Genomic DNA, 27,569 nt, shown 5'->3' with positions numbered 1-27,569 from the left:
AAATATTTGTTTTGACATATAAATAATAATATATTATATTTTTATATACATTACACAAATAAAGGATACCATCTTTAAACATCATTTCCACAAATATGTTTAAAAAAGATTTTTTTTGCCACAAATAATTATATTAAAACAATTATTAAAATAACCTTTCCTCAAATATATTATTAAAATATATTTTTTTCCCCTACAAATTAAAAAAAAAAAAAATCCCCACAAATAAATAATCATTCGTATCGTATTTAAACTCAATTGTGGAAAATGTCAATTCAATCTACTACTGCCAGCCATGCTGTGTAGGTCTGTGTTGTGTGCAGTCAAGTGTGACCTTGGCGCGGTTGGCAGCCCCTCGGCGGCTGCCCATGTGACGAGCAGGCAGCCCTAACAAGCCCCCCCAAGCTAGCGCAACACGACGTTCTGTAAACACCTCAACGCCCCGCGCCTTGTACTTTATCCTAGGAGCACCAGTGCCTCCGACGTATACTTTATGAAATTTAGCAGAAAAACGTTACTCGAGTATTTGCAGACCTTTTTCACCGTGACCCCTTTTCTAATGCTCGGATTAATTTTGGGCCATTCTCAGCAGTCCCCCAGCAACGGACTCATCCCCGAGTTTTTGTGCAATTGCTACCGAATTTGAACCACAGATGCTAGACAGCTAGACGAAGAATTTGATTTTGTATTTTTTTTTTATTATTATTTTTTTTTCTCTCCTCCTCATTACGTGTGGACTGAGCAAAGCGGCAAAGTTTGATGACTCACCATGAAGAAAAAAAAAGACAACTCGAATGAAATCCTTTGAAAATTCAGCCCCTGGAGCTAGTTGGACTTAGTAGCATGAAATTTGGGAGGAATATCTATCCTGAGTAGAACCACAAAAAAGTCTCAAGAAGCCATGCCAGAAGAGACAGAGGAAGTTTGCTATTTTACAATCGTTTTTGTCCCTTTCCAGCAGTCGTTCGAAAATGGACTTGTACAGATTTTGTCCAGTTGCTGCCAGATTTGCCCCACGTATAAGAACTACACAGATGACTGACGTTAAATTACGACGGATTTGACTTGTCGTCCTTTCGTGTCAGTGGAGCTCGGCGTTGAAAGTTTGATGGCCGGTCATAAAAGAAAGTGTTTCCATCTCGGCACGGGTGCTCAACACTGCGCCGCCGCCTGACACTCGGTTATGTAAACAAGGCCACGAGGTCGGAGCGGTCCGCGCGACGCCTTAGCATTCCGCGGCGGTCCGCGCCGGCAAAGCCTCGGCAGGCGGGAGATGTCGAAGCTCTGCTCCACAGCCCCTGGAGCTCAGACACATCTCGCTTCGACCTATGACCTCCCAACGCTCAGACGAAAAGCGAGCCGCTGCCTGCTTGTTTGTTTGTTTGAGAAGTTCATGTGACAGATCAGAAGAAAACCTTTTTTTTTTTTTTTTTTTTTAGCTTAATGGTTGGCAAGTTGATGCAGTGAAAATTCTGCAACCGCTTGTTGCTCAGCAAAACTGGCTTGTATTTTAAAAATAATCCCGACGGGTGACACTGAGCCCAAACGGCTGCTTCAAACCAAAATGGCAGACTTCCTGTCTTTCCCACTGGCCTTGAATAGCTTGTAGGAAACTTTGAGAATTCCTAACACACCTCGGTAGGCGCTGCTGTTTTGGTTAGCAACAGAGTTCAAATGGGTTCAACTCTCGTGTTTGAATGAGATCCATTTCAAGGTGCTCGCAGCTCAACTTTTATGCTGCCAATCCATATATTAATATGATACAAATTTTTTGGAGCGTGTGTGTGTGTGTGTGTGTGTGTGTGTGTGTGTGTGTGTGTGCTGCAGCAGCTACATTATGAGCATTAGAGAGGGCCACAGAGACTTGTTAGATCAAAAGGCAGCGGATGATTACCATGCATGCGTGGGTAGCCGCTATGTCTTTTGTTTGTGTAGAGCACTCTCAATGTGTGTGTGTGGCTTTGAAGATTCCCTATGTATGAGTGTGTTCCCCGAGGGCCCCCCGAACCCCTTCAATTCCCACCGTTAAGCTCCCCCCACCCCGCCCGCATCCACTTCATCCTGCATGGCAGCCGTATCAGCACTTGCACTCATTGACTTGTTTCTTGTACGCTGGTGAATCACAAGCTGGATCCCCCCCCCCCCCCCCCAATGCTCTGTTGTGACGTGTTGCCATGGAGACCACAGTCAGCGAAGGGGAGGGGGGGAGCGACCAAAGGGATGCAAGTGGAGTGCAATAAAAGAAGTGAGGCCGAAATTGGATTGAAAATTCAGCCCGTAAAGACTGATCGACTTAGCAACATGAAATTTGGTAGGCATGTCTAGCATGACGAGAGCCACAAAAAAGGCTCAAGAAGCCACGCCTGAAAAGAAACAGGAAGTCTGCTATTTTGGTTCAAGCTGCCCATTTTGGCTCGGTATCATCCTCTAGAATCCTTTTTTAAAACACAGCCCCCGAAGCCAGTTTTACTAAGGAACATGAAATATGGTAGACATGTCTATCGTGAGCAGATGCGCAAAAAAGTCTCTGGAAACCATCCCTGAAAAGACACAGGAAGTCGTCCATTTTGGATTGAAGCATCCGTTTTAGGCACATTTCACTTTTTTCAGAGACGAACTCATGCTCGAGTTTTTGTCCGATTTCTACCAAATTTGTCTGATTTCAACCAGAAGAGGCACATCTACCCGACAGATGGCCGGCACTAAGTTGCGAAACATCTCAGTTTCGCTCGTTGCACGTGGACGGCCACATTTTGATGACTCGCCATAAAACAGGAAACTCCCCATTTTACTGCCCCATTCACTTTCATTTTGCAATCTTATCTGTATGCTCTCTTGCCTCATGCTTGCATACGTGCACGTACGCATTTTTTTATTTTTTTCTCCCAGAGAGCTGAACTTTGACCTTGAAACCAACACGTTACGCAAGTTCCGCGCCGTACACGGTCAGTTTGAATGGAAACTTTTGTCTGTGGAGAGAATCAAGCTCAAGATGAGTAAAGCGATCCGACTGCTTGGAGAGCACGGCGGTGTCGCGCGGGTGTCGTCCTTGCTAACGAGCGCATTAGCCAAACTCCTTATTATGCGTGCGCGCGCACACGCGCACACAGCTGCTGAGTCAGAGGAAAACCGTGTGTGTGCCCGCATGCATATGCATGGGCTGACAATAGAATCACATTGACAAGCAAAAAATACAAAATAAATCCAAATTGATTGTAACAACCTCAACAGTTTTTAAAAAAAATATTTATTTGATTTTTATTTCTTAAATGAGGTTGTTGGAATCTTTGATCTGTCGCTTAAATGCTGGAAATATGAGCAGTTTTAGTATTTTCTTCCATCGGAAAGGCAATTAAAAGGAGTATTTAATACATGAAAAAGTGAATATTTGTATTTTATAAAAAGTTCTATGACAATATTTAAAAAGAAATAAATCCATAAGGATGAATGGAATTTGAATACATTACAATAAGGAAATCTTAATTATATACAGAAAATAAATTGTCTTTCTTTTTTGTTTTTTTTTCAGGGGATGTCGCGAGGTCCTGGAGTCGATGGACGCATTCGAACCGGCGGCGCAGCAACCGCGGAAGAACGCTCGCCTTGAACTCTTTGACTCCCTCCCACGTTCAACGTTCAACGTTGAACCCATCTGCACCCGGACACCAGAATCAAGGCGGGGCTCTTTTTTGGCTCTCCACTGACCGCCAACACCTACAAGCTCCGCCTCCTTGTAGATATAAGTTCTCCACTCAGGTACCACTTCAGATTTAAAAAAAAAAATAATTTATTGTGGAATTTGACGTCTACTATATAATAAATCGCTTTGTAGCGAATTATTTCTATCGAGATTTTTATATAGTAGACGTCAAATTCCACAATAAAAAAAAATAAATAAAAAAAAAATCCTTTCAATGTGTATCAGGCCTTATTTCCTTTTATGTCCTCTTGTCTCCTGTTACCTCGTCGCCTGCTGCCTTCTCCTCGCCCGCAATCATATTAGCTCCTCTTATGCATTCACACCATTTGAACTTGCTCATTAAAGTGCTCACATTTCTGCGGGGGGGGGGGGGGGGGGGGGCAAAAACAAATAAAAAATAAAAATCCTCCTCCCCTGGGCGTGTTTGCAAATTCTGCTTTGATTTTATTTTTATTTTTTTAATTATTTACATATTCCCCAACTGGGCTGCGAGAATATGGCAGAACCGAATGAATTCGCTGGCGTTTTCTTTTTATTATTTGAAGTGTAAATCATTCACCCCACACACCCCACCCCCCACCCCACCCCACCCCGCGTGCTTCCACCCACTCTCTTTCTCTCTCGGGTTGAGAGCGACCGGCGATGATAATAATCTCAAATTACCGATGAATCCCGGCAGCGTCCCCTATGGTAAACTTGCTTGATATGCTTCTGGCAGTCAGCGCTTGTGCAAATAGACCAGAGTGTAACGGAAAACCCGAAGTCGTATCATCTTATTTGGCATCAGACCGCCTTGTTTGGGTGAAACTAGTGGTCATATTAGAGTAACTCATTCATAGCATCACTGTTGCAATTCTTTGAGATTGCATTCGGTACTGAATGTTTGTCTAAAAATAGAAATCCAAACTTCACCTGGACGCTGTTGTTACATGCCACTTCCACTAGAGACGCCAATTATCCGCTCGCCCACATTCCGAGTGTCAGTGATGTAACCAGGAAACACAAACGGATGGGCGGCGAGAAGTGTTTCTAGTATGCGGCCGTGCCTAATGTTGTGTCCGCATCCAGGTGTAGGGACAGACTGTACGTCGTAGCGACGCCCTCGGCAACCGTTTCTATTTATAGTGAAAGCTTTCAAGAAGTGAGAGTGATTTGCGGGGCGCTTGACATTTACCGTCACCTGTTTCGCTGCTCGTGGCTGGCGCGGGTAGGGTCGGCGTTCCATCCCCAAAATATATTCTCTCCCAAATTCTTCGGTTTATGATGTTTTGGTTCATTTTCTGAAATGGCCAACGCCATTTACAGTGAATGGATTTTTTTTTCTATCCATCTATCCGTCCGTCCATCCATCCATATGGGGAAAAAAAACCAACTTTCTACATCTCAATAGGGTTGAGGTTAGGGGACAGTGGCGGCCACACCGTGGCTTTTTTTTTACAGCATGCGATTTCATTGGACTATTCTGTGCTTTTCATCTGCTGAAACAACATTTCCCCCCCCCCCCCCCCCCCCATTACACATATAATTCTTTGTCATTCTGAATAATGTGGTACAAAGTAATTTCCTGTAATTAGGCTTGTCTAAGAAACTAATTATCCGAGCTGTCTGTCATTGATATCAGCGATCTAAAACAACAGGTGTGAAAAAAAAATAAAAAATCCCCAGAAAAGCTAGACTTCAAATGATTATTTCACTTCATTCCTAAATCCATAAACATTGGGAACACAAATGAGATCAAACATACTTTAAAACATGACAGACACATTGAGAAAAATGAAATCTAAATCTAATCTGGTTTAGTTACCTTACCGGGCAGTTTCTGTGTAAGAATACTTGTTTTTGAGATTTGACTATAGATCATGAATATGTTTTGCTTCAAATAAAACATTGATTAATCGGTGGGAGGTTTTGAGGCTAGCTATTAGGGGTTAAATGACTTGTGATGTTTTTGTTGTCGACCGTAATGTGATAAAAATCGAGTTGAAGTCAATTCATCGACGTCTTTGATTTTGATTTTCAGGGCGGTGGCGTGGTCCGTAACCTTTGTTGCGCCACGGACCGGTTTCGTGTCAAGACATTTTTGACGAAACAAATGAAAACAGATGATTAAAAATACAACTCACCATTCAACGCTGACGCGGAGTAGCAAAAGTCGACTCGTGGACTAGTCGACTAATCGGTTCAACTCCTGCTAGCTGTTTACTGGCTTGAAGAAATGTTTTTTTGTTCTTATTGGCAGATGATTTCGCTTATATTCAGTAATATATTCCTCATTTCACTACTTTTTAAGACCAGTTCTTGCAGCGGATACGTTTTCAGCAACAGCGATTTGTGGTAGAAGTGATATTACAAATTAGCTGCATGCTAATAATACGAATGTGAAGTGCCGTACTGTACATACCAGTATGCAGTGTGACCTGTCAGGTGTGAGCAGAATTATTCATTGTGTATTTCATTTTCACTTGCAAGTGTGTGTACGTGTGCGCATGTGTGTGTGTGTGTGTGTATATATATATATATATAAGTGTGTGTGTGTGTGTTTGGGGGGGCAGAGTCAATCAACTTAAAATAGCTTCTCCTCGCCATGGCAACACCAGCTGACTGCTTGATGGAGCGTAATCTCTCAACAGCGTATTTACTGTACATGTTTTTTTTTTTTTTTTTTTTTTTTATCCAAGCAAGAATCGCGAGTTGCGTTTTTGTTTGTTTTCGTCACCACGGAAACGTGAAACCGGGCCGGATACGTCTCCCGCTAAGGCTGATGATGAATGCGTCGACACATCTCCTCACAGGTTGGAGGAAGGAAGAAACGCTTGATGTCTTGTTTTGGGCTCTTTGTAACACTTCCTGTGAGATTTGGATTTGGCACTCAGTGGGGTCCTTATTAAAAAATTCAGCCCCCAGAGCTAGTATCACTTAGCAACATGACATTTTGTTGGCATGTCTATCGTGAGTACACCCACAAAAAAGTCTCAAGAAGCCATACGCTAAAAGATGGAGCTGCCATTTTAGGGCCACTTTTTCCCATCACCGGGCGTTCCTCAGGGCCTCAGAAATGTTAGAAAACCCAAAAAACTCTTAAGAGGCCGTGTCCGAAAAACACACGTGAAGTGGATCATTCTGCCTCGACGCGAGCCGCAGGTTTCCCACCCCTTCGCTTTGGACTCATTGCATTCATGAACTCTGCAACCCTGCCGACTGTACGCGACGCTGTTACTATTTGTGGCTGCCGGGTAGACACCCACACACACACACACACACGCACGCACGCACGCACACACGCATGTAGTCATACTGTGTGTGTAGCGAGGTACGGCGGTGGTCTCATCTCGCCAAATGGCGGGAGCAGCCCACTAGCTGCCAGTCATTATACAATATGTATTGTATAACAGGCAGAGAGCAACAGCCCCCCCGCTGTGTGTGTGTGTGTGTCTGTCTACACACATACACACACGCACACAAACGGTGAACCGGTCCGTCCTGTTTTGCGTACGCATGATCCACAAGCACGCCATTTATCCGCCTGTGCCGTTTTTCGCAGTAGCCAGCGACGGCGGGATTTTGCTGTGACCATCGCTCTCAACACAACAGGCCGCAGAAATGGAGCGCACGTGTTCGGGGGTCATAGACGGTCGCTAACGTACGCCGCGCTCGCCGACAAGCGTGCGTTTCTAGTTGTATTAACGAGACGCCGAAAAGAAAAGTAGAAGCTGTCAAACGGGTTCTACTTTATCGCGTATGTGTGTGTGTGTGTGTGTGTGTGTGTGTGTGTGTGTGTGTGTGTGTGTGTGTGGCCATAAATGGTTGCTGGGCGGCGCTGGAAATGCACACAAAGTCGGAAAGGGCATTCAAATATATTTTCTTTTTTGTACTGATGGAGTAAAAATTTCAACAAAAAAAAAACACAAGAAAATCAATATGTGATAGTAAAAAAAACAAAAAACAACAACAACAACATATAGACAATTATTTATTATAAACAAATAAATAAACCAATAAATAAAACGTGTACTGTTACTAATTTTACACAGTATCTGGAAAGAATTATTACAAAAAGAAAGTTAAACCACAAAATAAAATAAATTAATACAAAATAATAATAATAATAAAATAATAATACAAAAAGAACAAATATGTCAGACAATAATAACGAATGACTCAATAAATAAACAAACAAATAAATAAATGAAACATGCCCCATGCTAATTTTATGTAGTGTATGAAAATCTTAAATCATAAAGTCTTAAAAATGTGTTAAAAAGTACATAAAATAAAAGTTAATTAATAATAAAGTAAACTCAAACTAACCAATCACACAATTTTAATATATTTACACCTGTCATAGTCATTTTGTATAGTATTTAAATAATATTTCAGTATTGCTTAAAAAATATCATTAAATATTATTTACATAGTGTATCGAAAGCATTTTTTTCTACTTCTATAAGAATATGCTAAACAATAAAATACATCCTAAAAGTAACTAACACAGTATTAATACATTTCCATGTCATACTCATTTTGTATAATATTTGAATAAAGTTACTTTATTCTTACATATAATAAACACATGCATATAATAAATAAAATGATTAAAAACAATAATGTATATAGGTTATCAAAAATAAATACTACAAAAATACATAAATATATTTTTCAACATATAATAAACACATACGTAAAATACACCTGATAAAATGATACATAACAATTTGTATGTTTTAATAAAAATACACTTTCATTTTATTTATTCCCTCAAAAATATCTTAAAATTCCTTAAATGTCTGCTTAACTACAACAACCATAATAGCTAGTCATAAATAATAACTAGTGATGAAAATATCAATTATAATTAATCAAAAATGTTATCTAAAAATGTCTATAACAAATTCAAATCAATAAAAAAATGAACATAAAATAATCTCATTTAATACTGGATGCACGATAATATTTAATTTAAAAAAAGGTATAGCTATAGCACATTATATAGTTAATATTGCAAAATTTCTGACATTGTCACGTAAATATTTCAGCCGCAATATGTCATCTCCTGAAACTGGCCCAGCCACAATTTTCCTATGAATATTTACACTGCATTTGTATGAAATCATCGCTTAGCGCGCTTGTCTTTGACCTTGTAAAAAAGCGTGAGATCACACCCGCACATTAAGCTCATGGCAGGAAGCCCTCAGCCGCCAGCCAGCGCCCTGCTCGAGTCATGATGTCATACCCGCACAAATCAACGCATTACCCGAGTCCTTCGCGGCGGCAGCACTCAGCAAGCCCGCAGCGCACGACGCGAGCCGAGGTTACCCAAGGTCGAGTAACAAACAGGCAGTAGTGAGTAGTTTTACTTTGTTTTGGTTTTATTAGCAGTGGTTAGTTTCTATGCTGGGATGACAGTCGAACGTTCAAATAATGTCATCTTTATTGTTAAAAAAAATAAATGTTTAGGTCTTATGATGACATACTTGACTCGCCTGGTAGGTGCTGCTGTTTTGGTTAGCAGCAGAGTTCCAACAGGCCACCATCGGAGCACTTTGAAGCGCCACAGAGACAATTTTTCTCTTTTTAATTGAAAGAGACTTGCCTTGAAAAATATTAATAAAAACATTGTTTTACTCAGCACCTTTTGTAAAAAATACATTTGAAAAAGACAACATTTCTCAGTCCTAGAAAAAAAAGTGATTTATTTTTTAACTTACTGAAAATTCTTTTAATTAAAAAATATTTTTCCAAGAAAAAAAAAGTCATTTTATTTTTTTGAAAAAATTGCGAATTCTTAAAACATATTTTTTACTTAGCAAAATACAACTTTTTCACAAAAAAAATTATCATTTTCCAAAAATAAAACAATCTATCTCTCTCAAACTGCGACTTCTTTTTATAATTCCCCCCAACCCCTCCCCCACAATTGTTTTGGACTTTTCTGGAAAGAAAATAAAAATATAAACTTTTCCAGAGAAACAACATGCAACTTACAAAAATAATACATAAGCCTTGAAAGCCTTTAGTTGACTTTTTTCTTGGGCAAAAATATGAATTCCCTAAAACATGGATTTTTCTCAAAAACAATGGGATTTTTTTTTTCCAACAACAATTATTATTATTATTATTTTTTTTTTTTTTTAAAACAAAACACTTCCATAGAAAAAAATGGACGTTCCCTCTCCTCCTCCCCCCATGTGGAATGACAGTTATGTCAAAGCGGAGGAAAAGTTGGGCTGCGGTCGAGGAAAGGCATTTCCTGTATGTTACAACTACACGCGCGCGCGCGCGTACACACACACACATACGCTTGCGCTACGTGCGCCAAGCAAACAGCTGTCAGACACGACGTCAGCCTGCAAAGCATTTCATCGTGAGACCGCACGATAACGAAGTTTCCCAGTTTTCATGATGGCAACATACGTGACTGCAATCTCCATTGTCACGCCTCATGTACAGGATGTGTTTGAGTGGTGCGTTCGGGGACCTTTTCCATATCCGAGACATCTTTTTTTTCCGTCCTCTCGCCCCCAAATCTAAGGTTCGAAAATTCCCATTTTTATTGAAGGCAACATGAGTACAAACGATCCCACGTACAAAATGTGTTCTGGCGGTGCGTTCAGTGACCACATTCCATATGTGAGAAATCTTTCTCTTCCTGCCTCGTCCAAAGTTTGACATTTCACAATGAACATGTACAATATGTTTTTCGGTGCTGCGTTCAGTGACCTTTCTTTTCCCCTAGCCTGTGCTGACGCCTCGCGAGAAATCTGTTCTCATTTCCTCGCACAGTTTTGGAATAACATTTTTCATTCCGCATCCTCCCTCTCCCCCCCCCCCCCCCCTCTCTCTCTCTCTCTCTCTCTCTCTCTCTCCCCCCTTTCTCCTTCCTTTTTTCCACTTTTTTTCATTCATCCGTCCTTTCTTTCTCCCCCCCTGCTGCGTCTCGCCGGCTGACTGAGTGTTGTCCTCCCAGTGAGCTTCTCTCTGCCTCTTCTCTGCCACCATCTGTTTCTCTCTCTCTCTCTCTCTCTCTCCATCTCTCTCTCTTTTTCTCTGCTTTGTCTTTCGCTCTCGTTCGCTCCATCTGTCCGGCCACCGCCACCACCCGTCGCGTCCTCTACACTTTCACGCGCTCATTCCCTCATTCCACACTCTATCCTAAATATATATCGCACGTAAACATGCGCAATTATGAGGAAACTATACAAATATTGAGAAGGAAAAATGTTAGACAATTGTAAAAATATTATATATATATATATATATATATATATATATATTTACATGATAAATACACAAAAATACACAAACATTCATAAATATTACATGAAAAATACATCGCCAAGAAAACTAGTATTAGAAAAACAGTATTACATCCAAAATATTAGAAAAAAAACAAAAACCCACTAATACCAGATGACGACGTGACACATTTTGTCACAATTTATTATTTTTTTTTTAAAAAGCACAAAAATATTTGAATAAAATAAAAAGAAATTTAAAAAAATTTCAAATCATGGCCAAATGTTATAAAACAATACAAAATCATTGGAAAAAAAGACAAAATATTAGATGAAAAATACAAAGGTATTACAACAAAACAACAAAAAAAGTTAGAACATACAAAAAAATATGAAACAAAAATAATAAAATACTCAACAACAACAAAAAATGATGGAATATATGCAAGTGTTAGATACAACATTTCCTACATATTTAAAAAAAAAATTAAATATGTTGGTCAAAATATCCTAACAAATTTGCCAAAATTTTACCCAAGAAATATTATACAAAAATATTGGAAAATTAGACAAAAATATCAGATTCAAAGTAGTCGATGAACAATACACATTAGTTTGAAAAGACAAACTACTGGACAAAACAAATATTAAAAAAATTACAATAAAATAAAAAAATAACACAAATAATTTGACTGAAGTACAAAAATATTTGCCGAAAATACAATGAAAACATTGGGCACTTTTGTAGCAGCATAGACTATGCATCTTGACGTCTTATTGGATGTTAAACGCTTTCATCTGGGAAGTATGCGTAAATCCCATCGTGTGTTTTCTCCGCTCACTTTGCCAAAATGTTGAGCTGACGCATCTTGCATGTGTGAAATGATCCATGATGGTCACGCCGGAGCTCCAAATTGCTGCCATATAAAGTCCTACTACGCGTACTTTCCGCCAATAAAGTCACGCTTTTCTTCTTCATCCAGCGAGGCGTCAACACACTGCATTGTGGGATAGCATCTGGGACAGCTTCTCCATGGGCTGTACCACCTGCTGACCAACCGGGGGGGGGGGGGGGGAGGTGAGCGACCGTTAAGTTTTAGCAACTTTTTCAAAATGAAACTTTATGGCTGAAACCATCTTTTTTTTTTTTTTTTTTAATCTAATTAAGACCAGATGTCAAACAATATCGTTGATAATTTTATATTATTCAAGGAGATCAGGTATCGACATGTATCTTTGGTATCAACGAATATTCTTTTTAAAAATCTAATTAAGTCGCTGCGCAAAGTAAACATTCGAAATGAAAACATCGTCATTAAATTTCAGAAGCTCTGATGTTAGTTTTGGGAACGGTTGACGCGCATTTACCTCCATTTGTTTTTATTGTTATTATTCTGTTGTGGAACGGCTGTTGTTTTTTCCGCACGGCATCCATCACGCGAACGCAAACAACAGGAAGGGCGCACTCCCAAGTCGTCGTTACGATGATGGAGAGTGGAACGCAATCATAAAATCTGCTCATTTTCCTCCCCGGGCACTGAAAAACACTTCAATGAAAACAAACATTTGCGCTCTTCGTAGGCTCGTTTTGTGTTTGGAAGACATGCTCACTGTCAGCGCTATGAGTGTGTGTCTGTGTGTGTGTGTGTGTGTGTGTGTGTGAGAGTTGGTGCTATTCTTGGCTGCTCTGGGATGTCTTGGCTCCCCCCGTGGATGAGAAAAGTGCTCTTGGCATTGCGGGTGTTGTGTGGAAATACACACAAAAAACAACGACAACAACGACGGCGACGATGACACACCAGCCCGCTTGTGTCACTTTGTGGGGACTTAGCACGGTGGCTAGTTTCCGGCTTCCATGTTGACGTACATGTCGATGTCTGAGCGCTTTCATTATAATTAGTTAAAAAAAAAAAAAAAGATTCATGTGGATACCTGAGATCCATAATGTATAGCCAAAAAAAAAAAAAAAAAAAAAAAAACTAAGATACATGTTGAAATTTTGTCTAAATAATTAGATAAAAACAATGATATCAACAACGATACGTATCGATATCGGATCAAATCTAATGATGTGTGTTTATACCAACGATACGTGTCGAAGTCTGTTCTCCTAAAATACTACAAATTTCAACGGTACATATTGATATCCGCACAACAATTTGATATCTACTCTACTCTGAATCATTTATTAAAAAGTGATACATGTTGATACCCGGTCTTGATTATATATATATATATATATATATATATATATATATATATATATATATATATATATATATAAATAAATAAATACAATCAATGATCGATGTGGATATCAAGTCTCCTTATTGGAATATTAAAGACACATAAGTATCCCGGGTGTCCTTTATTACATAAAAAAAAAAAAAAAAAAGTATGTCAATTTCAAGATAAAAAAGACGTAGATATCAGATCTCCTTAATTACAAAAATAACGATACATGTCGATATCAGATGTCCTAATTACATAAAAAAAATGGATACATATTGTTGATATCAGATATTCTTAATGACATTAATGCCATCCAAGATTCACAAGTTTGTTTGTTTCCTTATTGAATTTTTCGGACTATTTTGCCATCGCTGTTGTTGCGGCGTGATGCCGGCGAGGAAATTGCTCAATTTGTCGTCGCGCGCCGCCGATTCATCGTGTTTGTCTACATCCACTTGAGAGCGCGGTATGCAGAACACTCACGTGGACACGCTATTGTGCGGCGCCAGGACGCCTGCGTCCGTCGTTGCATTTGCGGCCTTGTTTGTCCACGCCGAACGCGCCGTTCGATACAACAGCTGCATTTTTTTATTTTTTTTTGGGTGCCATTTTGCCGCCATCGTGACATGGGAGGGAGCATCGAGTTTGCTGTTTACAAATAAGAATTCAATTGTGAACATAAAAAGGGGTGCAATAACAGAACAGTCCACAAAACAGTGGTCATTTTTCATTTTCATACATATGTACATTCTTTGTTTTATTTTATTATGGAATTAATTGTCACAGCTGTACAGTAAAATCCATTGCCATACAACAAAATAATACAAAGTTGAATTAAAAATAATGAGATAAAAATACTTAAATACTAGAAGTATGAGGAAAACTAAAAAAAAAAAAAAAAACACTCAATAAACAAATCATCAATCAACAAGACATGAATATTAGACAAAAAAAAAAGTTAAAAAAAAAATGTTGGATAACAATAAAAACATGACAAATATATCAGTGGAAAATATAAAAAGTGACACATTTATTTTGAAAAATACATTATATCGAAATTATTCATCAAATACTAAATAAATACAATGAACTATGACAAAATAATACAAAGTATTAGACACAAAATACATAAAACAACAAATGAAAAATAGCAAACAATCGTGGAAAATACAGAAATATCAGACAAAAATATTGAAGCGAGCGAGCAACATGCGTCATCCAGTTGTGTCATGAGTGTGCGCTTGCCACAATTTCAACTCTCCTTCCCTTGCGTCAAAGTCACCAGTTTGTTGCGGAATCAACGCAGCTTTATTTATTCAGCACTTCAGTCATAATAATGACATGAAAGGGCGAGTTGTGTAATCATATGTTGAGGAGGCGCATGCACACACTGAAAAAAAACACACGCCAATATTATTGTGTTGGACTTTTGCCTGCGTGTGACGGCTGCTTTTGTTCATGTTCGCGCGCGTGTCTGTGTGTGTGTGTATATTCTGTGGGATTACGCAGCAATAGAGGAGTTTATTTGCCCATCCCTCCCACCCCCTCCCAAATCCTCACACGCATTCATTTGTGTGTGTGTGTGTGTAGTCTATTTGTGAATGGGCCGTGTACAAGTAGCCCCTGTCGCCTGGCGGTCTCTGGAGTGTTTGTGCAAAGATGGCTTCAAAAGTAACACACACACACACACACAAAAGGAAAAAAAAAAGAAAAAGTGCGAGGTGTGTTCAAAGTGTAAACGACGTTCAGTTCAGCGAGTGCACACTGATGACATGGTTACGTAATGTTTACACGCCGCGTGGCATAGTAGCGTGCGCAAACGATACAAACCGACGATACCAACGATACATGTTGACCTCTGGTCTCTTTAAGTACATGAAAAGCAATGATGCGCGTGGTTATCGACGCTCTACGCTGAAGCCTGCTGCACACAACAAATTAAGGATGCCTTTTAAATCTGGTCCCCTTAATTAGATGCAAACCATGAATATATGTCGATATCCGATGACCTTTTTGACCTCATATATGTTCTATATGCATATTTCCAGTGTCGGGAAGATTGCTTTGGAAATGTACTCGGATACAATTACAAGTCACCCTGTTGAACATGTCACGTTTGAGACGACAACAGAATGCCGCATGACCGGAGAGACCCAATCACAAGCGTCTGCTTTAGAAGGAGGAAGTGAAATGAAAAAACAAACAAAACAAAGAAACAAAAAAACGCAGTTTTTGCTGCTATTTTGCAAACGTAACTAAAATTAACAACTATAATTTGATCACACACTTTCTCCCAGTCATGTAATCATTTTGTTATTAAATTACGTCATCTCGACATATTTCATACTATTCACCGTACATTTATAAATATATTTATGCATGAGTTTCAATATCCGGTCCCCCAAATTAGATATAAAATGGAAATACGCGGCTCGGTCAAACTAATAGGTCAACAGTTGGTCTCGTAAATTAGTAAAGAAAAACAAGGATGTCGTTTTCTGGAAAAAAAAAACTGATGCTTGCGCACATCTTCTCTGCCGGCAGCGCTCCACTGCACAAAACATCTCCACCCTCGCTGCCTTTCTCTGCTCGTAAGCGTTGCCCGGGCACGCAGCCAGCTGGCATATGTACGTCTTTTTGAATGGGTGTGTGTGCGTGCGTGCGTGCATGCCTGTATGTGTGTGTGTCACAACCTTTGACATCCCACATTTTTTATTGCAAGGACGTTTTTCTTTGCTAGGAAATTTTGCCAAGTGTGCGTTTAAATTGTGCACGCGTGTGTATGTGTGCGTGTGTGTGAGTGTGTCTGTGTGTGTGTGTGCGTGTCAGGCACTCATTCGACTCACTGCGTAATAGGCTTCGGCCCTCCGCATGCGGGACTCCCTCCCCGTGGGCGCGTGCAAGTTTGTGCGACCACTTTTCGTGTGTTTGTGTGCGTGTGAGTAGGTGTGTGTGTGTGTGTGTGTGTGTGTGAGAAGGACATTACCTGTGTGTTTCATAGCGAGGGAGTTTCCTGCCTCGCTGTAAGGATTTAGCCGAGCTGACTCGCCCTCACTCGGATGGGTTTGTGTGTGTGTGTGTGTGCGTGTGTAGCGTAAGAGGAAGCGACAGAGGACCACTCTTATAGTGAGAGGAGTAAAGAGACAGAGGAATGGAGCGAGAGTGGGCCGACTCACAGTGAGTACACGTTAGTATGTGTGTGTGTGTGTGTGTGTTTGTGTTCTGGTTTTTCTATGTAGCCACAACATTTTGCTATCCACTATTGATTATGAGGACATTTTTGCCTTGCCGACACATTATACTCGTATGTGCGTGCGTGCATTGTGTGCTCGTGCGTGCGTGTTTATGTGCGTGTGTGTGTGTGTGTGTAATTAGTACGCACGTACTACGTCTGCCCTACTTTCTCGCTCACAAGTGTGCCTCTCAATCGTCTCTTCTCAGTGTGTTGCCGAAGGCTAAGAAACAACACGCACACACAAAAAAAGTGCAAGTCATCTAACTTGTGTTTTTCTCACATTTGTTACCGACTCTGTTCAAGATCAAGTCTATATATTTTCGTCAGCGCCAGAGATACAATTTGATCTGGTCACCTTAAATAAAACAAAATCCTTGATATGTGTCAATAGCAAGAAAATAGGTTGATTTCTGGTGTTCTTAACTAGACAATAAACAACAACAACAATACATGTTGATATCAGCAATAAATGTTCTCTGGACTCAATTACATGGGGAAAAAAAGGTGCCATTGCATTATTATGACACAATATGTCCAAAAATGATCTGGTATACGTGGTTCAAATCTGGTAGCAATTGGAAAGAAAATTATTTGAAGGACCCCCGAGGAAGGCCAAAATGATCCCAATGTGTCCGCTTCGACCTAAAATAGCAGACTTCCTGTGTACAAATGTGTATTTTCAGGCTTGCCTTCTTGAGACTTTTTTGCTGGGTCTACCCATGATACACATGCCGACCAAATTTCAAGATGCTAAGCGAGACTGTCTTCGGGGGTTGTAGTGTTGAAAAGAGTTCTAGAGGGAAATGCTGAGCCCAGATGGACTCTTCGGACCAAAATGGCAGACTTCTTGTGTCTTTTCACATCGTAGCCAACCGGCCTTGATCTCTAATGGCTCACAGGGAGCTCTGGGAATGTTAATGTGCATCAGTAGGTGCTGCTGTTTTGGTTAGTTAAATTATTTTTTTAAAGAAAAAAAAAATCCCACGGATCTGCGGTATTAGTTTTGTGTTTTATGGCGAATCGTTAAGCCCCGTCGTCATGCTCCACCCACGACCAGTGGCAAAAACTAGCATCACTCAATGGTCTAGTATATGTAGCTCAAATTTTATTTTCAAATCCGCAGGATGTGGCCGCCTTTGAAACATGGCTGGTACTCCACCAAAATGACCTCAAAATGGCGGCTTCGAACCAAAATGGCTGCCGTCCTATGCGTTTACGGGCATAGCTTCTTGAGACTTTTTTGTGTGGCTGTGCTCATTATATACAAGGCTACCAAATTTCACTTTGCTAAGTAAAACTGGCCTCGGAGGCTGACTCGTTTAAACAATTCTAGTGGGCACGATACTAGGCCAGTTTATTTAGGTTGTCTAATTTACGACTCAGAGGAATGAAAAGAGGTGTGTGTTTTTATATGAGGATAGTCTCTCTCTCTCTCTCTCTCTCTCTCTCTCTCACACTCTCACACACACACACACACACGTGCACACACCCAATCTTGAGCGTTTTGACCTTAGAAGGACAATAGTGTAGTCGTGCATGAGTGTGCGGTTTTGCTTTATGGTTGGCTTGCATTGCATCCCCTCTCTTTCTCACAGACACACACACACACACAGACACGCACTTGACACTCTTGGGTAAGATCATTGTATTTGTGAATGCGTGTGGGAGGGAAGTGAAGCACATGGAGAACAGTCAGCTTGGATTACAGGTTATCTGATAACCACACACACGCACGCACACACACGCACGCACACTGCCAAGTCAGCAAGATTCAGGTGACGGAGCATTTCAAGTGAATGTGGGTGTCGCGTTTCAGTGAGGCAATACTCTCTCTTTCTCTAATGTAGCTCATGTATTTGCACCATTATACTCCACAGTCTCCACTTGGCTGCACTTTGCCCTCAGTCTCATCTCGGGTGACACATGCACAGGGCGCAACATTAGGTACAAGTGCACAATCGAATGGTACGGTCTGCATCCCAAATTCTCCGTTTACAGACAAAACCCCCAAAATGGCAAGACTTCCTGTGTCCTTATATAGGCATGTGTTCTTCAGACTCATTTGTGTGTTTTTGCTTTCAACTCGAAACATTTGCTTTCAACTGATTCGAGTTGAAAGCAAATGTTTCCATCTCAGACATCGCCAGGCATCTCATCTGAACGCGATAAGCCGCAACGGCTGTGTGAATGTGGCGATGTCTGTCGATTTCTGTGATTTTTGTCTGAAAGGCACAGGCGACTAAATGTGGGTGTGAAAAAGGTGAATATAACGCTCACTTCCTGTCTTTCAGGACCGTGAGGCGGGAGGCTCGCAGGGCGATGATTCCACATGAAGCACGAGGCAGTCGGCCCCACGTCGTCTTTGGCGGCAGCAGCAGGTGTGACGTCCTGACGCTCTCGGGCTCACCGTAGAGTCGCCCCCGGAAACCCAACCTTCTCCCCCTTTGTCCCTTCGCCCTTAAGGTTAGACAACAATTAGAAGGAGTGTGGAAAGTGAGAACAAAAGCCAGAGGAAGGCGGGATCACCGAAAAGCAAGGATCAAGAACGTACTTGAGCAGGGATCAGGATGAAGTCCAATCATGAACGGAGTAATGAATGTCTGCCCCCAAAGAAGAGGGAGATCCCACCCAGCAAGCTGCCGTCAGAAAGCCGTTCCCCGATCGTACCGCCTCCCGCCGCCGAGTCTCAGCCCCCCGAGAACGTGGCCTGGCTGGTGGCCGGCGGGAACGGGAGCACCGCGAGCGCCCATCGGAGCACCGCCGAGTCGGACTGCCACCACTATAAATCCCTCTCCTCCACGTATGACTCCATGAGGCTGGTCTCGTCCCTTCCTGCCGTCTACACGTCACCCCTCTCCCAGACCCATGTGGGAGGAACGGTCCATTACACCCAACTGCCGCCCAATCTACAATTCATCGCTTCGCCTTACAGCGCCCCTTACGCCGGCTACATTGCTCCTCAACTTCTTCCGCCTCCTCCTCCGCCGCCACCCCTCTCCTCTTCTTCCTCTCATAGGTTGTCGTCGCACCCGGAGACACACTCTGCTTCCTCGCAAGCCTCCAAATATGACCAACAGCGAGCGTCTATCCTGTACACTTCCGCTATGCCTCCGCCGCCCACCTCCTCCCTGCACCACCATCAGACCCTGGGTGCACACTACACAGATAGAGGAACCACCAGAAAAGAGGAGGGCGGCCCAGGCTCCAGAGAGCTTCACAACGGGGGACTGGAGCTGAGCCGGAGGTTTGGTGCCACGCCGGAGAAAGCGGTCAAATCGCGTGACGCCTACGAGGCCTGCCAGCTAGTTCTCCCGTCGGACTACGCTCACGACCCCTCGGCTCTGAGAACCTCCGTCATGCTCATGCCCAACAGCCATGGCGACCACCAGCTGGCACCATCCCGGGGCAGCCCTGGGAAGACGCACCTGGAGAAAGGCAGTATCCTCCTGGGAAAGCCGGTCAACCGCACCCCACCCTCCGCCAACCACTCCTTTACATTTCCGCCCCCCTTAAGTGTAGACAATCTAAAAGCTGCTGTCAGCCCCCTATCGCCACAGACTGTTATTCAGACGACTCACAATTCGACAGTGGAACCCCACGCCATGGGGCTCCCCCCCACCAGTATCTACCCCCAGTCTCCAGTGATTGGTTACATAACAGGGGCCAGCGGCAGCCAGCATGCACCGATCAGCTACCATACCGGCCTACAGCAACACGTGCTCATCGCAGGAGCCCAGCCGGTAATCCTCCCGGTCAGTGGAAGTGGTGTGACCACCCTGGAGCCCCCCACGTCCCAGGTGGCGACGTCGTCCACCCAGGCCTACAGAGGAGAAACTCCAGACAATCACGCCGGCTCATACCACCAGGTCGCCTCGGGTGCGGTGGTTCAAGCCCAGCTCCACCTGCCCATGGTTCCGTCGGTGGCGCCCGCTACACCGTCGAGCGGGGCGGCGGCTCCCCCGTCTCTGCCGGCGTATTTCGTCAAAGGCTCCATCATCCAGCTGGCGGATGGTGAGCTGAAGCGCGTGGAGGAGCTGAAGACGGAGGACTTCATCCAGAGCGCTGAGATCAGCAGCGAGCTGAAGATCGACTCGTCCACGGTGGAGCGCATCGACGGGAGCCGTGCCTCGCCCAACTTTGCCGTGGTTCAGTTCTCTGTGGGCGAGTACCGTTCACAGGTAGGGGTCTTTGTATTGTTGGGAAAAAAAATACTCATTCTGACATAAACAATAGGTGAAATAAGTCTTTGAAAAACAAAATAACTTGCACAGGTGGTCAGAGGTCAGACAACAGACATAGTGACAGGCAGTATGCTGGTATCTGGCCCGCATGGACCAGAACAAAATACTTAGTACAAGAAGACACAGCACAAAAATACACAAATAGTTGAAGATAGGTTCACCCAAAAATTGTGAATTTGTGAATAGTGAACATCAAATACTATTAAATATTACTGTATGGGATCTTTTGCCACCCTTTCAGGTCAGCGTAGAGGTCTTGGTGGAGTATCCCTTCTTCGTCTTCGGCCAGGGATGGTCGTCATGCTGCCCGGACCGGACCACCCAACTCCTGGAGCTGCCTTGCACCAAGCTCTCTGTGGGCGACGTTTGTATTTCGCTCACCCTCAAGAACATGAAGAACGGATCCCTGACCAAGACTCACACTGCGGAGCTAGTCCCCACTTCCTCAGCCCCAGCCCACCGAGCCCCCAAGACCGTCTCCGGCGTCCCCCAGAGCTCCAGTGGAGGTGGCTCCAGACACGGGGAGCGGGAGAACGGCGTCGGTCCACCGGGGAGCGTCGCCGCTTTGGAAAACGGGGATCTCGGGTTCGGGGAAAGAGGATTCATTTTGAAAGAGGACCCTGGGAAGCCTACTGTTGGCGGCAGAAAGCGCAGATGGTCGGCCCCCGAGGGTCGGAAAGTGGAGAAAGCCGAGGAGCCGCCCTTGACCTTGGCCAAACCATCTTTCATCCCTCACGAGGTGAAAGTCACCATCGAGGGAAGGTCGAATATTGGCAAGTGAAGACATCGGGATTCCTTGCAAAACCACGAATGCCCACTTTCTTTCGGTTCTTTTTTAAAATCTTGAATACTCTACTGTAGAGACATGTTGTCACTTTATTATTAAGTCATGTAGTCCGACACAAACAATCTGTGCAGTTTTTTGGATGGTTTTCACACGATCTGGTAAAAGCGTGCTGTCTCGTGTGGCGCACGTTAGCTTGTAGCACGTTAGCGTGACTTGGCAATCTTGTTGCGTGAGAGAGAGAGCGAGACAGAGAGAGAGAGAGAGTGAGAGAGTGAGAGGGAACAAGACTTCTTCACGTCGTTAGCTTAGCGTTTTAGCCTTCCGGCCAAGTTTTGATCCTTCTTCTTCTTGTGTTTCACCAGTTTTAAATGATTGTCAAACAATTCTGAATCAGGGGTTATAAAAAGTGGTAGGTGGAACTGTGTCAGGTCAGTGTTGGTTTTATAGATAATAGATATAAAACTTCGTATTACTGCAAACACACTGGGGTTGGCGAATGTTCGTGTTTGGTGATAAAATTTGACTTTATATTTTTGTAACGAGATTGGAAGAGAGGCTGTCTGAGAGGATTTTGGCTTTTAGTTATTTTTAAACGCAGTACTGTATGTTTGTTGGGGGGGGGGGGGGGGGGTGTAACAAGTAGCAGCAGCAGCACTTTTGGCGAACGAAGTGGGGGGGGGGGGGGGTTGTTTTTTTTGTTTTTTTTTGTTTTGGGACCCGCCGATGTGCCTCAAAGGAGAAAGAAATGTAAGTGGTGAGAAATGTTGATGACGAAAAGCTCGTGGCGGAGCGAGTTTTGAAGGGTGTCTTTGAATTTGTGTGCAAAATGTCTGTCTGCACACACACACACACACAAATCAACACAAAACAGTCGAGGCCATCCCTCTAATTCGACGTATGTACTGTATTTGTAGTGCGGGTGTATGGAGACGCTTCTGTTTTGGTGCGTTTTGTCCCCCGGCGGACTGCTTTTTCAACGTCATACACACTCGTTGTTGAACAGTACAGTTGCACAGTGCTATGTGGTGTGTTTGTGTATGACTTTATGTACAGTATACTGTGTATAGACAAATAATACACTCACTTCATAAATATAAATATATATATGTATAGCGAGCGAAAGCGAGAAAGACAATGTCCAGTGTTCCCACTTTGGAATCTTCAAAGAGAATCTTGCAGTTTGCACATCAGGAGGAAGGAAGGTCGTTTTTGTTTGTTTTGATTTTGGCGGACCCTGTTTTTCAGACGAGACCACCAGAAAAAACGAAACACTGGATGAGCCCCAAATTTCTTAATCATTTACTGTTGGTCTATTTATACAGCGATACCTTGACTTACAAGTTTTCCGAGTCGGGGGGGGCGACATATGTGCAACCCATGTGGCGACTTGTGAGCGACCCAAGAGCTACCAAGGGGCAACGTACAAGTGCCCAAGGGTCCTTTGGCCCCACCTCGGAGGATATCTGGTGGCAATGTTGGGTGCGACTTGTGGGCCCCCTGTCTCGCTCCCACTTTTGGGGCTTGTTCAGTCAATAAGCTGGTAGTCAGGAAGGATGTGACGTGCACCTGGGAGTGACTCTGGGGCAACCTCGGGCCAAACTAGGGTGCAACCAAGGGGGCAACTTTCGACAATCTAGGAATACTTAGTGAGTGATCTTGGGGTAAACCGGGGGTGACTTAGGGGGAGACCGAGGGCGCAACATGGGAGAGAACTAGGCGGTACTTAGGGGCAACCTAGGCCCTATGCAGGTGTTATTGGGGGGCAACCTGGGTAATGTCCTCACCTGCTCCCTGTTTCGGCCCAAGTTTTGCTCTTATTTTTGGGCTTGTTTCGTCAGGGAACCTGGGAGTGACTCCGGGGGCTATCCTGGGGTAACCCTGAAGGTATCCTTGGGGAAACGTGGGGGAATTACTGGGGCCAACATAGGAGGCCACCTAGAGGCCAATATGACCGAGAGGTCCTTTTTTGTATAACCAAGGAACTACTTAGGGGCAAGTTAGAGAAAAATCCAGGGAACCACCTGGGGGGTGACCCCAGGGGTACATATGGGGCACCAGGGGGATGTCCTCAATGGCAACCTGCCTTGCTCCACTTTCGGCGTTTGGTTTTTATGCTTGTTGAGTAAACAAGCTGGCAGTGGTGACAGCGGGTGCACAGGTGGATGCTGAGTGGGTGATGATGATGATGATGATGATGATGATGATGTTGATGATGATGTGCTTGGTGGATGCGCAGTGCATACATATTAGATTCTAAAGATGCTTTATTTTTTTAACAATAAAAAACAACAGGGTTCCACTTTGTTTTCAACTGAATCTTCACAATCACAAGTGGAAGTCATGTGGATGCCTTGTATGTATTGAGCGTGTATGCCAACTTTTTATTTTGTTTTCAAATGTCCCCACTGGAACATCTAATCCAACTAATCAGCCTCTTGGAACCTCTAAAACCTTTCCTCTTCTTCAGGTTCAAAACACACACAAAGTAACTAACGGAGCCAAAGCCAAGTTATGCTTGCGTTACTATGGTTACTTAAGAAAGCAATATCATGCACTTTGCTCGTGTATGAGTGTATTTTATGTACGCACACACACACACACACGGAATCATTCCACTGGAGTAGTTGGCAATAAACATTTCATTGGTGATCCTCCAGCAACCAAAACCCTCACGAGAAAAAAAAAAAAAATAATCTTTCAGGAGCACCTGAACGCATCGTCGTATTCAGGGATCTGTCCTCGTATATATGCAGTAAGTCAACGCAACCCCCACAAACTTCCCGCCAGAGTCTTGCACCTGGCAAGACGGCCTCCTGCTCTTTTCTGCAGAGGGCGACACTCTTTCATCCTCAATAACCGTTAGCTACCTTTGCTGCAGTGGCGTAGCGGGGGGGCAGCGGGCAGGTCCCCCCAGGCGATGAGTTTTTGGGGGTGGGAACATTTCTCAGGAGAAGTCGTCGTGGCGTCCTGGGCCCAACCTATGGGCAACCAGAGGGCACCTGGGGGCCAACTAGGGGATGATCTAGGACTTTCTGGGGGAGACTGAGGTAATCATGTAGGGGTCAACCAGCAGGCAACTAACAAGGGGATCGTTAAGTGGGGGGGGGGGGGGGGGGTTGTAACCTGCACAACCCTCGCTACGCCACCGCTTTCCCAGACCGCTTGCTTCCCGCCTAATTTCATTTTTTTTGTTTTTTTGTTTTTGTTTTTTTGTTTTAAACTTACATCCCGAAGGGAGTTGACTGTTTCTGAGCGAGCGATAGGGGACGGGGGTTCTGCTTTGACGCCGAATCAATGTTCTGTCATGTGCAATATGAGAATAACTCACGTTCTCCTTTTTCTTCGCCGTCTTGTGTGCCAAGTCGATGTGTCATCGTGCTAACCGCTAGCTTGCGCGTGTTCCCGTTTCTTTGCCGGCGGGCGGCCTTCTTGTGAATGGACAAACCTTGCTCAAGGTTCATAAAGACAAATGTCATTGCCACAGTGGGGACCAAATATATATATATATATATATATATATATATATATATATATATATATATATATATATATATATAGTATTTTTTAAAATAAACAAAGTCCTTGAAAACAACAGATGATGCACGTGAGTAGAGGTTTTTAAAGACTTGATGACGTTTCAGCACTTTGGAATCCTGGCTTGGGTGGCAGCCGCCATCTTGGACTGCTAACTTCTCTTCGATGAATAACAAAACACAAAAATGGGCGACTGGGGAAAAAAAAGAGAAGAAAAAAAATGAAAGAAAAAAGAGAAAGTAAAGTTTGTTTGTCTTTGGACATTGGCGTAACACACCATTATCTTGAATTGCTACCTTCTATCCAACCAATGACAAAAAGTGAGTTGTTGGACAAAAAAATTACAATTTAAATCAAAATACTTATTTTTTTAATTTTAATTTTTTTTTGCATTTCAAATGCTCTTAATGTTTTTTGTTTTTTTTTGCACATTGGTGTAACACACCTGCCATCTTTGACCGCTATTATCTGTCCAAAAGATAAGAAAAGTGGGTCACTATTGATGGAAAAAAAATATTTTTAAAATATTTTTTAAAGTGTTAATTATCTTAAGATTTTATTTTTTATTACGTGGTGTAGCACCTGCCATTTTGGGCCACTAAGTTCTCTCAAAAGAATGACAAAAACGGGTGACTGTTGATAAAAGAAAAAATTTAAAAATTGAAAAATTAAAAAAACAAACTAATTTAAACATAAAACTCATTTGAATTTGAGATTTTCTGGGGTTTTTGTTGTTGTTTTTGTGCACATAGTAAAGCAAAGCACCTGGCGTGAGGACCACAACCTTCTCTCACATGAATGGCAGACGTGGGAGACTTTTAATTGATTGGGGGGAGGGGGGGGGGGGGGAAATAAAACAGACAATAAATATAAACGAATAAATAAAAAAATAAAAAATCGATATTTTGCACATTAACACATTGTTTAGCATAGCAACAATCATCTTGGACCGCCACCTTCTGTCACGTGAATGACAAAAGTGCACCCACTTTTGATCGGGTGGGGCTTGGGGAAAGAGAAGAAAAAAGGCCGAACATTTTAGCAAACAAAAAGACAATTTTGTTTGACTATTTTGCACAGTCTAGCATTGGAAAAATTGGGGAAGAGAAGACAAAAAGGCAGAAAATGTCATTTAATTTCTTTTCTTTTTGTTCTTCCGCATTGCCTAGCGTAGCATCCGCCATCCTGGACCCGCTAACTTCTTTTGACAAAACCTGGGCGACATTTTTCGTATTTTTTGCATTTGTTTTATCTTGCACATGATCTGAGGGCGTGTTGTTTGGGGTCCAACGGGCCGAGGTGCCACGCAGGCGGGCGGCGCATACCCACGTCGCCGTCCTCACATTGTTTTCTACGATTTGGTCGTGTGTTTGTATGTCGCGCTCGTGTCGTACCGTCATCCGCGAGGAAACTACCAGAATGTCCAGTGTGAATTTTTTTTACGACAAGCGTCCTCAATGCGGAGGATCACTTTTCGCTCTGTCATTTTTCTTGCACAACTTGACGATTTAAAAAAAAAAAAAAAAAAAAGAATGTTTGAGCTTTTTGGATGAGAAACTATGGAAAAGGATAAAACAGTTCGTTGGCACTTTTGTTGTGTTTTAAAATTTAATCAAGATATTTTTATTTTAGTTTATTTTAATTGTTTGTCCATAGCGCTGGATAACCAACTCAGGCAGAAAGGAAATAAAATAATTAAAAAAAAAAAGATAAATAAACAAGTGTAGACCCACTTTAAAACTTGTAATCAATTTCCAAGGTGGGCTGTTTGGCTTGTGTAAAATGTGTAAATTAATGAGAACTAATTTAATATGATTAACAATGATGATGATGATGATGATGCAGTATGTATGATGCTGGAGATAATCTGGGATTGTCTGCCCTCCTTCACCGTCTTTGCACTCCGAGGAACTGAACTTGACGGCGGCTTGCAGAGGACAATGTGGCCTGCGGGGGCCGGGCAGTGATTCCCAGTTTGTACTCGCTTGTACTCAGCATCTCTTCACCCTTCCTCCTCCTCCTCCTCCTCTCCTTCTTCTTCTTCTTCTTCTTCTTCTTCTCCAGCCATGGAGAAAGCTTGTGGCTGTACGTATTTGACGTATGTGTACAAGTGCACCTCTTTGAAAAAACAAAACAAAATGAAATCTTGACATATCGGTAATAAACCTGCACTTTTGTGTTTTTTGTGTGTGTGTGTGTGTGTGTGTGTGTGTGTGTGTGTGTGTGGGCTACTTGTCTGTCACATACTCATTGTTGGAAAAAAAAGAAACGAAAAGCAGGATGAAAGGCGTGTCGATCCAAATTTCACATATAAATAGAGGAATTTTTGATTAGTTTCAAATAGTATTTGTATTAGCCAAAAATAATAAATAGGAAAAAAAATTTTTTGGGAATGGGGGGAATATGAAAATGTTAGTTTCATAAGGTAGATTTTTTTTTCCCTGGGATTTACTACTTTTTTCTTAATATACAGCATGTCATTGAAAAGATACAAAAAAAAAAAAAGTTATTCTCAAAAGTCTATTGTCACAGAATTACTACAATTTTTATTAAAGTGTAAATTTTCCCCTCAAAAATATGTTTTAAAAAATCCTCAAAAAATGCTTTG

The 27,569-nt window shown here is 42.5% G+C and overlaps 1 protein-coding gene across 3 annotated transcripts in view; it reads left to right on the top strand.

Moving 5' to 3' along the window:
• Positions 1-27,145, top strand: part of atxn1a (ataxin 1a) — a 41,075-nt gene extending 13,930 nt beyond the window's left edge. The window contains exons 2-5 of one of the 3 annotated variants that reach the window (XM_061759690.1): positions 3,530-3,756; positions 18,691-18,777; positions 18,863-20,577; positions 20,882-27,145. In XM_061759690.1, the coding sequence (XP_061615674.1) occupies positions 18,967-20,577; positions 20,882-21,421 (2,151 nt within the window). In that variant the 5' untranslated portion in view covers positions 3,530-3,756; positions 18,691-18,777; positions 18,863-18,966 and the 3' untranslated portion in view covers positions 21,422-27,145. Of the gene's footprint in view, positions 1-3,529; positions 3,757-16,194; positions 16,342-18,690; positions 20,578-20,881 lie in introns of those variants that run through there. The other 2 variants (XM_061759691.1, XM_061759689.1) reach the window with 2 other exon arrangements.
• Positions 27,146-27,569: the final 424 nt, after the last annotated feature.

The sequence above is a fragment of the Phyllopteryx taeniolatus genome, chromosome 21 (genome assembly GCF_024500385.1).
Source record: "Phyllopteryx taeniolatus isolate TA_2022b chromosome 21, UOR_Ptae_1.2, whole genome shotgun sequence".
Lineage (NCBI taxonomy): Eukaryota > Metazoa > Chordata > Actinopteri > Syngnathiformes > Syngnathidae > Phyllopteryx > Phyllopteryx taeniolatus.
This window is presented reverse-complemented; position numbering and strand designations above follow the sequence as displayed.